The sequence below is a fragment of the Eurosta solidaginis genome, chromosome 3, assembly GCF_040869045.1.
Source record: "Eurosta solidaginis isolate ZX-2024a chromosome 3, ASM4086904v1, whole genome shotgun sequence".
NCBI lineage: Eukaryota > Metazoa > Arthropoda > Insecta > Diptera > Tephritidae > Eurosta > Eurosta solidaginis.
Genome location: NC_090321.1, coordinates 7,051,985 through 7,065,336, shown reverse-complemented (window position 1 = coordinate 7,065,336; position 13,352 = coordinate 7,051,985). Strand labels below are relative to the sequence as shown.

The 13,352-nt window shown below is 37.4% G+C and overlaps 1 protein-coding gene across 1 annotated transcript; it reads left to right on the top strand.

Moving 5' to 3' along the window:
* The first annotated feature begins 8,336 nt into the window (after positions 1-8,336).
* Loxl2 (Lysyl oxidase-like 2) lies at positions 8,337-12,689 on the top strand. Its single transcript, XM_067777285.1, has 4 exons — positions 8,337-8,774; positions 10,368-11,304; positions 11,372-11,529; positions 12,360-12,689. Exons 1-4 carry the CDS (start codon positions 8,558-8,560, stop codon positions 12,575-12,577), a joined length of 1,530 nt encoding a protein of 509 aa, XP_067633386.1. The 5' UTR covers positions 8,337-8,557; the 3' UTR covers positions 12,578-12,689.
* The last annotated feature ends 663 nt before the right edge of the window (positions 12,690-13,352 follow it).

Here is a 13,352-nt window from a genome sequence, read left to right as displayed (position 1 = left end):
GCAACCACGCTACTGGTCGCAGCCATAATTTCGAAATAGTAAAAGACTTCGTTTATTTGGGAACCAGCATCAACACTAGCAATAACATCAGCACTGAAATCCAGCGAAGAATCAATCTTGCCAATAAATGCTACTTTGAACTAGGTAGGAAATTGAAAAGTAAAGTCCTCTCTCGGCGAATGAAAATCATACTCTACAAGTCACTTATCGTACCCGTCCAGCTATATGGGGCAGAAACATGGACCATGACAACAGCAGATGAAGCGGCTTTGGGAGTGTTCGAGATAAAAGTTATTCGAAAGATTTATGGACCACTACGCGTTGGCGATGGCGAGTACCGAAGAAGATTTAATGATGAGCTGTACGAGCTATACGCAGACATCAACATAATCCAGCGAATTAAAACGCAGCGGCCGGGCTGGCTAGGCCATGTTATGCGAATGAAAGATGACGCTCCGGCTAAGAAAGTGTTTCTATCGGAACCCGCCTATGTAAGCAAAGGTAGAGGGTGGCCCCCACTCCGTTGGAAGGACCAGGTGGAAAAATATTTTAACTCCCTTGGTGTGACCAATTGGTGCCGGTTGGCGGAGCGAAGGAGCGACTGGCGCGCCTTGTTGGACGGCCATAACCGTTTAGACGGTTAAGCGCCAACTTAGTAAGTAAGTAAGTAGACGAGTGGAATATGAATCGATGGATTGTGATACCTGACACTTATTCAAAGTGTTAGGACGTCCTATTTAAGTAGATATTAATATTTTGTAACATGAAACATCTGAGACAATATTATGACGTCATATTATCTTGGATTTCAGCTCCACATTTCTTAATTCTTAATTTTCTTAATAAAAATACCATATTGTGCAGCCTTACAAGTTGACCTTCAGTTCTATCTTCATCCATTCGTATTTGGGAGGTCAAAATACTGTGACGAATATTAGTGGCACTAAGTGATACTCACAGCCCCAGTCTGATGCTAAGTAAATGAATTCACAGCAACAATAAAGCAGACAGTCACTTATATCTACATAAACGAATCAATCATTATGTCTACACATATGTACGTACACGCAGCTGAGAAGCAACGCACAACCACATGCATATATCTGAGATACTCCCGATAGTATGCAATGAGAGAAGCTATAAAATCATGCAATTTTAGTTGCAGCTGAGAAATTTGATAGCTGGTGGCCAACTAGTAGATTCTGGAAATGGAAGCGCCTAGAAGATGCGAACGAGGAAATCAGAGAGTATAAAAGGCAGGAACAGTAGAGGCGCAATAATCAGTTTTGATTTAAGCATTCCATCTGTCGAGCAGTAGCAGTGTTATTTTTGAAAGTACTTTAATAAAGGCCATTTTGCATTATTAAATATTGGAGTTATTTATTCAACAGTTTAGTGATTCGAACTTAGCAGAAGGTTTCAAATAAGGGGATGCAGTAAATTCGTTACAATACGATATATGGTACTCTTATTGATACTCCGCGTAAAGTTTTTTGAAGCACGCAAAAATGTAGTAAAAGTGCTTTAGAACCCTGGCGGTCGAATATTTTTTCAAGGCGTTTCACTTATATGTTTTTATGTATGTAACTCTTCCATACTTAATAATAAGAACAAATTTTACGTATAAAATAACGTTCATATTAATCTTAAAATTTTAAGGAAACTATTTACCTTCCAAATGAGCATTTTACGCGTTTATATCGATCACCCTAATACAGCATTAACTAAAAACGTTTGCTCGTTTTAAAATCTTAATTGCTTTGCTACGCAAACAAACTTGAGACAAAGTATCATATGATTACAAACCTTAGAATTAGAAATGGAGCTAAAAGAGACGAAACGCCACAAATTGACATCAACAACGACAAGACGACAACAATTGACAACCAATTGTTTCAACAAATCGAAACGGGTGGTGGGTGGTAGGAGAGCAAGTCAATGTCGGTGAAACGGTTAAGAATAGAATTCTAAACTATGCCCACATAGACATGTACTGACAGATATATGTATATATGTATATATCGGTATATATTAGGGTGTGGCAACAAAGTTATTTTTTTTTCTTCTTGTATAATGACAATATTGTACAGGGCATCAAAAAAGAGAGAACTCTTAAGGTTTCAGCTTATTATTTTAATACATAGATATACCTTGTAGCGACTTTCGTTTTTCCCTACAAATCATGCCCCATTGCGATTTCATACATACATATGCATAACTAGATAGTTCATAGGATAACCCATACAATTTTTATGGAAAAACTAAGATCACGATATGACACTTCGGAACATTAACATAAAAATCCGACTTGTTTACAGACTTTCTTGTTGGATGTCGTGAGCAATATTTTCACTATGCCAAATAGGAAACCAAAAACATTTATTTTTTATTTGGGCCACCCTAGTATATTTGTATCTGACAATATTACAGATAGTTGCGAAATGAAATCTAAATCAATTCAATCAGAAATAAGAAGAACAAGAGCAGACAGAGGAAGCAAAACGGCGCAGCATATATTCATGTTTGAACATAAATAGAATACACAGGTTTTTATTAAACCAAGGTCATTACATTCGAAGCAGTAATGGATGAATCATCCATGGGATGAATTGTCCGCATGGTAAATTTTCGGTGGGGTAAATTGTCCGGAATGAATGGTCCACGGGATTGATTGTCCGCGGGATGTATTGTACGAAATGATTTTTCTGGGAGGAATCATCCGTTGGATGAACTGTCCGTCCGATGCATTGTCTAGTATGAGCTGTCCATGGGATGAATTGTCCGGAATAAATTTTGCGTGATTTACTGTGGAATGGCTTGTCCCGATTAATAGAGACGAATTGTAAACGGGATAACTTTTTTAATCATTTGTCCGTGAATGGTCCTGGATGAATTTTACGGGATGAATTTTTTGTGGCTTGAATTGTTCGGGATAAATTGTCTGTGTGATGAGCTATCCGGTATGAATTGTGTGGGATGAAGTGTACGTGGGATGAATTTGCTGGGATGAATTTTTTGTGAGATGAATTGTGTCGGGGATGCATTGTGGGATGTGTTATCCTGGATGAATTTTCGACGGCATGAATTGTCCGTGATGCTTTGCACGATTAACTTATAAAAAGTAATCAAATTAAAAAAATACTTACTCACGTTTCATCCTTTTATAGGTCAAATTCGCCCAAAAAACCAATTATTGATAAAAATTTGTCTCAACTGCGGTTATTGAGTCAATTGTCAACAGATTTAGTAATTGCTATTTGCTCATATTTTCTTACAATTACAAAGCTGCACGCTTTATTCAAAGACTATGTTTACTATATTTTAAATTCTTAGATATGTACATATATTTTTTAATGTTTTTATACTAAGCGTGCTTTGCACACAGAGTATATTAACTTTGATTGGATAACGGTTGGTTGTACATGTATAAAGGAATCGCGATAGATATAGACTTCCAATAACAAAATCATCAGTGTCGAAAAAAAATTGATTGACCCATGTCCGTCTGTCCGTCCGTCTGCCCGTTAACACGATAACTTCAGTAAATATTGAGATATATTCACCAAATTTGGTACACAAGCTTATCTGGACCCAGAATAGATTAGTATTGAAAATGAGCGAAATCGGAAGATAGCCACGCCCACTTTTTATATATATAACATTTTGGAAAATACAAAAAACTTGATTATTTAGTAAATATTACATCTAGAATGTTGAAATTTGACGTGTGGACTAATAGTGAGACTCTGGATGAAAATTTGAAAAAAAAAATTATTAAATAGGCGTGGTACCGCCCACTTGTGATAAAATCAATTTTACAAATATTATTAATCATAAATCAAAAATCGTTAAACCTATCGTAACAAAATACGGCAGAGAGGTTGTCTTTATCATAGGGAATTCTTTGAAGAAAAATTAACGAAATCGTTTAAGGAACACGCCCACTTTTATATAAAAGATTTTTAAAAGAGTCGTGGACGAATAAAATAAGCTATATATTTGCAAAAAGAGCTTTATGTCAGTGGTATTTCATTTCCCAATTGGATTTATAACAATAAATAGGAAAAACTTTAAATTTAAAAAAATGGGCGTGGCACCGCCCCTTTTATGACTAAGCAATTTTCTATGTTTCGGGAGCCATAACTCGAAGAAATATTAGCGGATTGTAATAAAATTTGGTACACAGATTTTCCCTATAGCAGAAAATATTTCTAGCGAAAATGGACGGGATCGGTTAAAGACCACGGCAACTTAGATATGAAACAAGTTTAAAAGGGTCGTAGACTAGAATAATAAGCTATAACTTAGCCAAAAATAGTTTTGAATCAATGATATTTCACTTATCAAGTTTTATTGTAAGAGGAAATGGGGAGACATTTTTTTAAAACGGGCGGTGCCACGTGTTATATAGAAAAGTAATTTATCTGAAATCAAATGTGCAACTGAAGCTCACGCTGAGTATATAATATTCAGTTACACCCGAACTAAGACACCTTTACTTGTTTTGTATGTTTTATGTATAACTGCACAATTAAGTATCTCATGGCAATTGCACGCATTTGAGTGTCAAGTTCAAATATTTCTATCAGCAAACATCTGTGGCTTCCAAGCTCGAGCGATCACAAGTGCTGCAAAGAGTGGGTAACTTTTTTTTATACAATACATGATAAATATAAATAGATGTGTAAGTGTGTTCTAGTGGGAGTGAGTGGGAGTGGTAGTGTAAGGGGAGAGAGAGTGAGAGTAAGTGTGGGAGTAGGAGCGAGAAAAAGAATGATTTGAAGAAGATAACGGTAATAAGGTAGGACGAGATTAAGAAGGAGAATTTGAACACAGAGTTGGCGAGGATGACGTAGAGAGCACCCCGTACGGGTACGTTACTACATACATATATGGTTTGTGAAGCAAATTCTCTCTGTCTCCTTGCTGGTTCCATCATAGTTTCTCAAATCATCAAATACGTTTCAACAACTGGTTAGTGTCATTTGAATTGGTAATGAATCTTAAAACCTGGTCTCCTTATCGAACTTGATGAATTCTGTTTTAATTTCGGCTATGGTCCTGGTTACCATGCGATTCTGACTACAAGTTTTGAAAGTGTTTGCCTCGCGTTTTAATATGATTTTGGTTAGGGCTTTTTTGTTGTGTTCCTACTTACAGCCGCTACTGATAGTAATCATTTAATATGACTAACCATAAAGATGGTCAATTTGACAACCGGGCCTGGTCTGGTGTTCGTCAGCCGTTGCAACAACAAAGCAATAACGTAATAAACTGACTGAAATTTACTAAAATAAAACAATAATTTAATACGAAAACAAAAACGCGAGCATTGGTATAAAAAAATTATTCGTGAAGGGTATAATCATCCCAATTCATCGCATTTATGATATCTGCAAAAAATGACTTCCCCTTCAAAGCCAATTCAGTTGTCAAATGAAAAAGAGGGTTGCCGATCGCTTTCAATTAAGGCGCGCAAATCAATTTGAATATCATGAATGTTCAGTTAGCCTAACAGAGCAGAAAATGGTGTGTGGCAAACATCAACTGTTAAAATTATTGTTTACAAGCTGATAAAATTGGGAGCTGCTGCTTACATCAGGGTAAGTTCGGAAAAATCATATAATACAAGCAATAAAAGCAAGCAACAAAATAAATGATCATGAAACGTGATCTCGCGTGCGTATCTAATGATCTTTTTATTTTTATTATTATTTTTTTTTTTAACTTTTTTGTACCACATTTTGTTGACGTTGATGATCGGCGAACAAGTGCTGATTGTATTAGGCTGTTTTTCGTTTTGCTATTCCAAATTCTTTATCGCGCTTGCTTTTTGTTACATCATCGGCTTTTCATTACCAACAATAAATAAAAAGCTTTACGCATCGATCGCACGATCGGCTTAACTGAATTTGGTGTCGCTCTGGCGAATGTGTGTAGGGCACACCACTGTTGATCGAGCTGTAAGCTCTCAGCTCACTTGATGACACACAGACGCCAACTTGTCATATAAAAAAAATTTAGTTTTGTTTTGTTTGTGTGTACTGCTTTTGGTTTAGGGGCTGGGAAATCGTTTGAGCAGAAGCTACTTGTTGGCGCGCGCACATTGACGATCTTTATCAATTATGACCCGCCCAGTTCCGCGTCTGAAGTTCACATAAAAAGCGCGCTTTAATTGCCTTTTTTGTTCTTATAAATTGTTTTTCACATCTTGTTCTCATTATTATTTTAATTTACGTCTCCATGCCCGCCAATTTACTTGCCATTTTAGCTTTGCGCGTTGAAATGATTTTTGAAATTCGAAACTAACAATGTTTGCTATACATCGCTTTGTGTTTTTTTTTTTTGCTATGAGATTACGCTGAAAGAAAATAACTGGTAAAATCAACCGAAATATGGGTCAATTGAACCGAAATTTCTGTCAATTTTTATCCATAGCAACAAGATGTTCAATCAACTGCGCACAAATCGTTGATTCGTAATTGACCGTTTTAGTAGTCAAATGTACATAAAAAAGTTGTTGCGACAACTTTGTATGAAAGTACCTATGTTGCCATATAAATAAATATATGTAAGGCGCGATAACCTCCGAAGAGATTTTAGGCCGAACTTCTCTTCCAATTTGCGTCATGCCCCTTTTTACTTTTTCTTACAAATTGGCGGGACGGGACCTACTTCTTTTATGTCGACTCCGAACGGCATCTGCAAGGCATACGAGTTTTTACTGAGAGCATTTCATGGCAGAAATACACTCGGAGTGCTTTTCGAACGAGGGGCGACCACGCTTAGAAAATTTTTCTTCTAATTGAAAAATCTCGTTTCTAAAATTTTGATGTTGCTTTGCCCGGGGTGTGAACCCAGGGTCATCGGTGGTAGGCGGAGCACGCTACCATCACACCACGGCGGCCTCCATATAAATACGTTAATATGTGAATACATAAATACGCATGCTTGCTACATATATATATATACATATGAATATAGAAATGAAAATAGTAGTCACCAAACTGATTCTCCATTCTTTCGGTTGCAGCTCAGCTCATTCTCAATTTCTTCTCTCGCATGTATTTGCCAGACTTGATTGTTTCGAACAAAACGTGTAGTATAAATGTTTGACGTAACATTTTAAAAAGAGAATTTGTAAGTTATAGAAAAGTAAATAATCAAATCGCAGGAAGGTAATTCACCACTTGAGTAACTTTACATGTAATTCGGCAAGTTTAATTTTCGTAACACTTTAAGTGAAACGATCCCAAAACAACTCAAACTTTTATTTTGTCGGAAACATCAACATTAAAAAAGGATGTTTTTATTATCTTATTAGATTCATTCGCGTGAGTGAAAAATCATAAAAACTTGAACAAAATGTTACTAACTTTGAAAAAATCCTGTTCGTTCAAGCAAAAATTTTGCAACAAGAGAGCGCAACGAGAAGTTGCAAAATTGTACCCGATAAATAGCTGTCCCGGTATCTCATAATTTTCTGCACAGTAAATTCAAAAAAGGGGTTTTTCGTTTTGTATTGATAACTGAAAAACTAGTTTTTTGTTGTTTTCCCTTTTTGTGTGTTTTTTCGATTTGATGGATTTCTTATTTTAGTGTTTTTTTTAAACAAGTGGCACCATCGTCATAAGTACAGAGTAGAGAGCGCAGTGAGCGTAAAATTCTCTTTGAAATTTGCTCATGTATTGACAGTTGATCGCTGTTGAAATGACCTGTAAGATCAGTTGTGTTAACAGAAAAATCAGTTAGATTGATTAAGAATCTGTCAATTTTACAAAATTTTGTTAACTTAAGAGCGACAATTTCTCTTCTGTTGAAATGACTAAACTAATTTGTTCGCTTGACAAAGAGATCGGTCCAATTAGCCATAATTTGATGAATTTAACTGTATCTCCGTTAAAGCCGGAGTCATTGGTGCCGTATGTCGTATCGCTGTATCCGTATCCCTAATGTAATCAGCTGTTTATCGTTACGACGGTAAACCAAAACCCAATTGGTTGGTTACGACCTTAGCGGCACCACTAATCGATTGCATTGATTCTCATAAGGTTGGTCGAATCAGATGTTAAAAGGTTACCGATACGGTTACCGATAAAGCACCAATGTCTCCAGCTTTAGTCAAGAACAACAGAACCGATTTGTTGATTTTACTAGCACCATTTCTTTCGGTGTAGCAATTTTGTTTTTATAGCAGAGGCAGCAATTCTATGTATAAACGCATAGCGCGTTCTAAGCAATTTTTATTGTTTTATTGAATTTCCTTTTTGTTTCTGTCTCTCGATCAGTAACAAACTTTTATTCGATATCAAAAATGTAAGTGCTTTGGCAAATAGTCGCAGTTTGTTTGCCGCCCGAAACAAAAGTTCTTTTCTCAGCGCATCGGCGTTAGGTGTGAGCGCTTGCGCGTCTAACAAAAAGTCCTTAGCTAAGTTAAAGTGGGCGGAATTGTTTATGGTTAAGTGTCCTGTAAAGACAATTTGTTTTTGTAGAGTTTTTAATAAACAGTAAAAAGAAGTAATTATAATTTAAAGAAAACGCTCATATCTGAAGCACAATGTTTTGGATGTTTCGCGCGCTTTTTCGTAGTCTTCTATTCCTTTTATTTACTTTTGTTTTAATCGTTCCTGCTGAATGGTTTGTCGCGAATGCAGTACAACGTACTCTGGAAGAGGCTCGTCACGAACGTCAACGTTTAGTACAAAAATATATTAAAACCTTGAATAAGGAGGAAGGCGCCATACGCTTGGTGGGCGGTGAGACGGATTATGAAGGTAAGATGAAGAAAAATCTTCAGAAAAAGTGTAAGCGAATTTTGTATTATTATTTTGTTATTTTTTCGTGACCTATATGGGCCCCGATCCAGCTGACTCTGCAATCTAAAAAAAAATGTCAATGTATGATATACATAGTTGAGATTATATAGATAAATCCTTCCACTGTACAAATAACAGGAATGGAGGACGCCTGACTTTACCAAATGAACTTTAGCGAATAAAGACTTCGCTTCCTGGTCATATTATGAGAATGGGTTAAGACACTCCGGTCAAGAACGTTGGCACCGCAGTTTGGAAGCAGTGGAAATGGAGATCTTCACTGAGTTGGCAGAAGCAGGTGAACGAAGACTCGATCTTCCCTGAAGCTGCTAATTGTCAGAATTGCTGTGTTTTTCATTTACTTTCGGCATCCTTAGTGTGTGGCCAGGCATTATCGACCAACAACTTCTATTGCGTGGATTTTTGCATGAAAAATAGTTAGTTACCATGCCATTGATATCGGTTTCTTGTCTTAATATTTGGGATGGGATGGTAGCCTATCGCTCATATTCTTAGATTTGCTAGAAAAAAAAGCGATTTGCGGGTTGCTGCTTGTGGTGGTGGTTGGATGCTCAGTTTTTTATCGTAGTCTTCAAACTTTGAAAACTCTACGAAAAGATCAGAACCAATACCAAATTTTTAGTCTTGATAAGCGTGCCAAGCAGGAAAAGATAAATGAACATCTTGAAAATAATTGATTAGCCAAACTAAAGCTTTTTCTGACTGATTAGATGATCGTGTGCTGGAAATCGGGAAACTGCACGTTCATTCATATGTGAATATAAATCCAGCTGAGGCCTTCTTTATCGCAATGCGGTGATAAAACATTAATCACGCGTTACTTACTTCCTTATAGGCACATCCTGCGATATTTCGTATCCGTCTCCAACTACATTGTTTTTGGGATGTTTAGCTACATCAACGCTAATCCTCGATATAAGCGCCCTTCTCATGAGGTCAATGTGTTTTGGTTGGACTTATAAGGATATCATCGTATAGATCTGTTTGAAAGGTTTGATCTAGACCAAGTGCACCGAGTTCATTCTCTTTGGGTGGGTTCAAATAGAATTAAAAGCCTAAACCAATTTTTTGATAATGCCCTTCCATGCTTCCGTTCTGCTGACCGAAACGTGCAATAGGTTAACGCCTCGTATTCAGATTTCCCCATACGACACATTGTGTTTTCGCTCCGTTTGAAGGGTTTGGTGAGCCATTCAACAGCATTTTTACCATTTGAGCTGCGGTGTCTACATTTTCTCCGTTGACATACTTCTGGCTTGACAAGAACCAGCTTGTGCCATCACTTGCGGTTTTGTTGGCAGATATCTTCCTTTCGACCCTTCCCTTTACCTTCTGACTATGACAATAAGGGTAGGGAGTGAAGTGATTGGCAAGATTTTAGAGTCCTTTGCCTTTCCTAGGTTAAGACTTAAAATAAAATTTGCGTGATTAAAGGTCCCAATCTGCATATACGAAGACTTTTAAAACTCATCATACTTTAATTAAACTGTATAAACTGCATAAAACCTCTGGTCTCTCGGTTCACTTCAGGCAACATCGAAGTCCTACATAACAACAAATGGGGAGCAATTTGCGACGATGAATGGGATCTACTCGAAGGACATGTGGTGTGCAAGCAACTGGGCTATCCTGGAGTGCGACGTGTAACACACGATGGTTACTTTGGCTTGGCGCGACGTCGCTACTGGATGGACAACATGTATTGCGAAGGTAATGAACGTGAACTTACTGACTGCCATTTCGATGGTTGGGGCACAAACGACTGCGAAGCAAATGAAGCAGCCGGTGTTGTATGTGAAAGTCCACAATCAGAGCTCATTACAGAAGCACCTTTACCAAAATTACTGCCTAAATTTACGGTACCCCATGCTTACAGCATCGAAATGCGGCTACGGGGAGGACGACGTCCGCACGAAGGACGCGTTGAAGTGCGCATTGATGGCGAACGCTGGGGTACTATATGTTCCGATGGTTGGTCTTTATTGGAAGCGAATGTGGTGTGTCGTCAATTGGAATTGGGATATGCAAGGGATGCATTTCAAACAGACTATTTCGGTGGTCTTGACGTTGCGCCGGCGGTCTTAAGTGGCACCGAATGTTATGGCAATGAAACAACCTTGGCACAATGTCTGCATCACGATCATTTACGTCCGCCGGCAGAGTGTCATGGTGAAAGAAATCATGTAGCAGTGGTGATATGCGATTATTTGGCACCCGATTTGGTAGTAGATTTTTATGAACTCGAGCGTACCGCACATTTGGAAGATCGTCCAATGGCGTTAATGCAGTGTGCTATGGAAGAAAATTGTGTCGCAAATGAGGCTTATGAGATACAACGTGATGATCCGAATTGGCGCTATGTGACGCGACGTTTGCTAAAGTTCACAGCGAGTACGCTAAATGCGGGTAATACAGATTTTAGACCATTCAAAGAGAAACATTTGTGGGAATGGCACATGTGTCATATGTAAGTAGAAATGAGAAATGAGCGAGAGCGACGTTATCTTATATCGAGCTGATGTGTTTCTTTGCAGGCATTACCACAGTATGGAGGTCTTTGCTACCTTTGATGTTTACGATCTGCGGGGTAACAAAGTTGCGCAGGGTCACAAAGCTTCATTCTGCTTAGAGGATAATCAGTGCTTATCTGGAGTGACGAAGAAATACAATTGCGCCAATTTCGGAGATCAGGGTGAGTTTTGCGTTATTATAAAGCGCTTTTTTGCTTTTATTATTCTTATTATTATACCCAGCTGTACTTGTAGATAGGGTATTATAACTTTGATTGGATAACGTTTGGTTGTACAGGTATAAAGGAATCGAGATAGATATAGACTTCCATATATCAAAATCATCAGTATCGAAAAACGATTTGATTGAGCTATGTCCGTCCGTCCGTCTATCTGTCTGTCCCTTAACACGATAACTTGAGTAAATATTGAGATATCTTCGTCAAATTTAGTATACGAGCTTATCTGGTAGATTAGTATTGAAAATGAGCGAAATCGGATGATAACCGATGAAAAACACAAAAAACCTGATTATTTAGTAAATAATACACCTAGAATGTTGAATTTTGACTGATATTGAGACTCTTGATAAAAATTTGAAAACAAATTTTAAAATGGGCATGGCACCGCCCACTTGTGACTAAATCCGTTTTACAAATATTATGAATCATAAATCAAAAATCGTTAAACCTGTCGTAACAAAATTCGGCAGAGAGGTTGTCTTTACTATAAGGAATGCTTTGAAGAAAAATTAACGAAATCGGTTAAGGACCACGCCCTTCTTCTTTGTGACTAAGCAATTTTCTATGTTTCGGGAGCCATAACTTGAAGAAAAATTAGTTCAGAATAGAACCATATGTAGATGTATTATTGCGCAGCCTTGTAACACTCTTTAGCAGACAAAACAAACAAAAACAGAATTTCAAGTGAACAGCTGGATATGTAGTGTTCGGTTTCAACCGAAATTAGACTTCCTTACTTGTTTTTTATATGCAGTTTCTCTCGTTTGCAGGTATATCCGTTAACTGCTCTGACATCTACCTTTATAATCTGGATTGCCAGTGGGTGGATATTTCTGAGCTCGATACAGGCTCTTACTTTCTCAAAATTGCTGTCAATCCAGAGTTTAAAGTTGCAGAGATGAGTTTTGATAATAATGCTGCAATTTGTGATCTTCTTTATACGGACACCTTTGCGCGCGTGGATGGCTGTAGGTTAACGAGGCCTTAATTAACTTTCCTAGTGATTTATGCTCCACCACCTCAACAGTGCCACAAATTTAATTGATGGATAATTTTGAAGCCAAATATATTAAATAAATATTTTATTTTAAATACCAATATAGAGCTGTTCTCAATTTCGTGTGCTGGAGCTCATCTAAACCCCTCCTTCACGTCGGACATTTTTGTGATATCCTGCAATGTTTATAAAGCTACCTCATACCAAATCACCGAACCGTTTTTTGATGACGATAATGATAGTCTCTTATGAGATAGAGCTCCTACGATGCGGAAGAAAGAGCAAAATATCTCGGGAAAGATTTATTATGACTATGTCGGACCTTCTAGCTGGAGCTTCATGTTGGACTTTCTGGGACCAGAACTTCACTCAATCATTCCGTAAGAAACTTGGTATCGCTTGTAGTTTTTAAGTTTCATTGGAAGGCGTTTTTATGTGGCAAGTCCCGGCCATTAATTTCCCAGTAACGGGGCTAGGATTTCAGTATCCTTTTATGGCAGACGTATCTACTGTAGGTGTATTCTTAGCCTCCATAACCCACAGGGACAATGAATGTTAAATTTTCTTGTTAGGCGAATAAGAAATATGACTAGATATCCTTATCTACGATTTTTTTTTAAATTAAGATCCGATTTAAAAACTGTCTTGCTTTTTAAAACACAGCATTTTTAGCTGATTTGATTCAATGTATTATTGAATAGTAAATAATTAGGGCGTAGAAAATGGCTAAAATGTGGTAAAAAATCAAAACGAGGGAAGAAGAAGG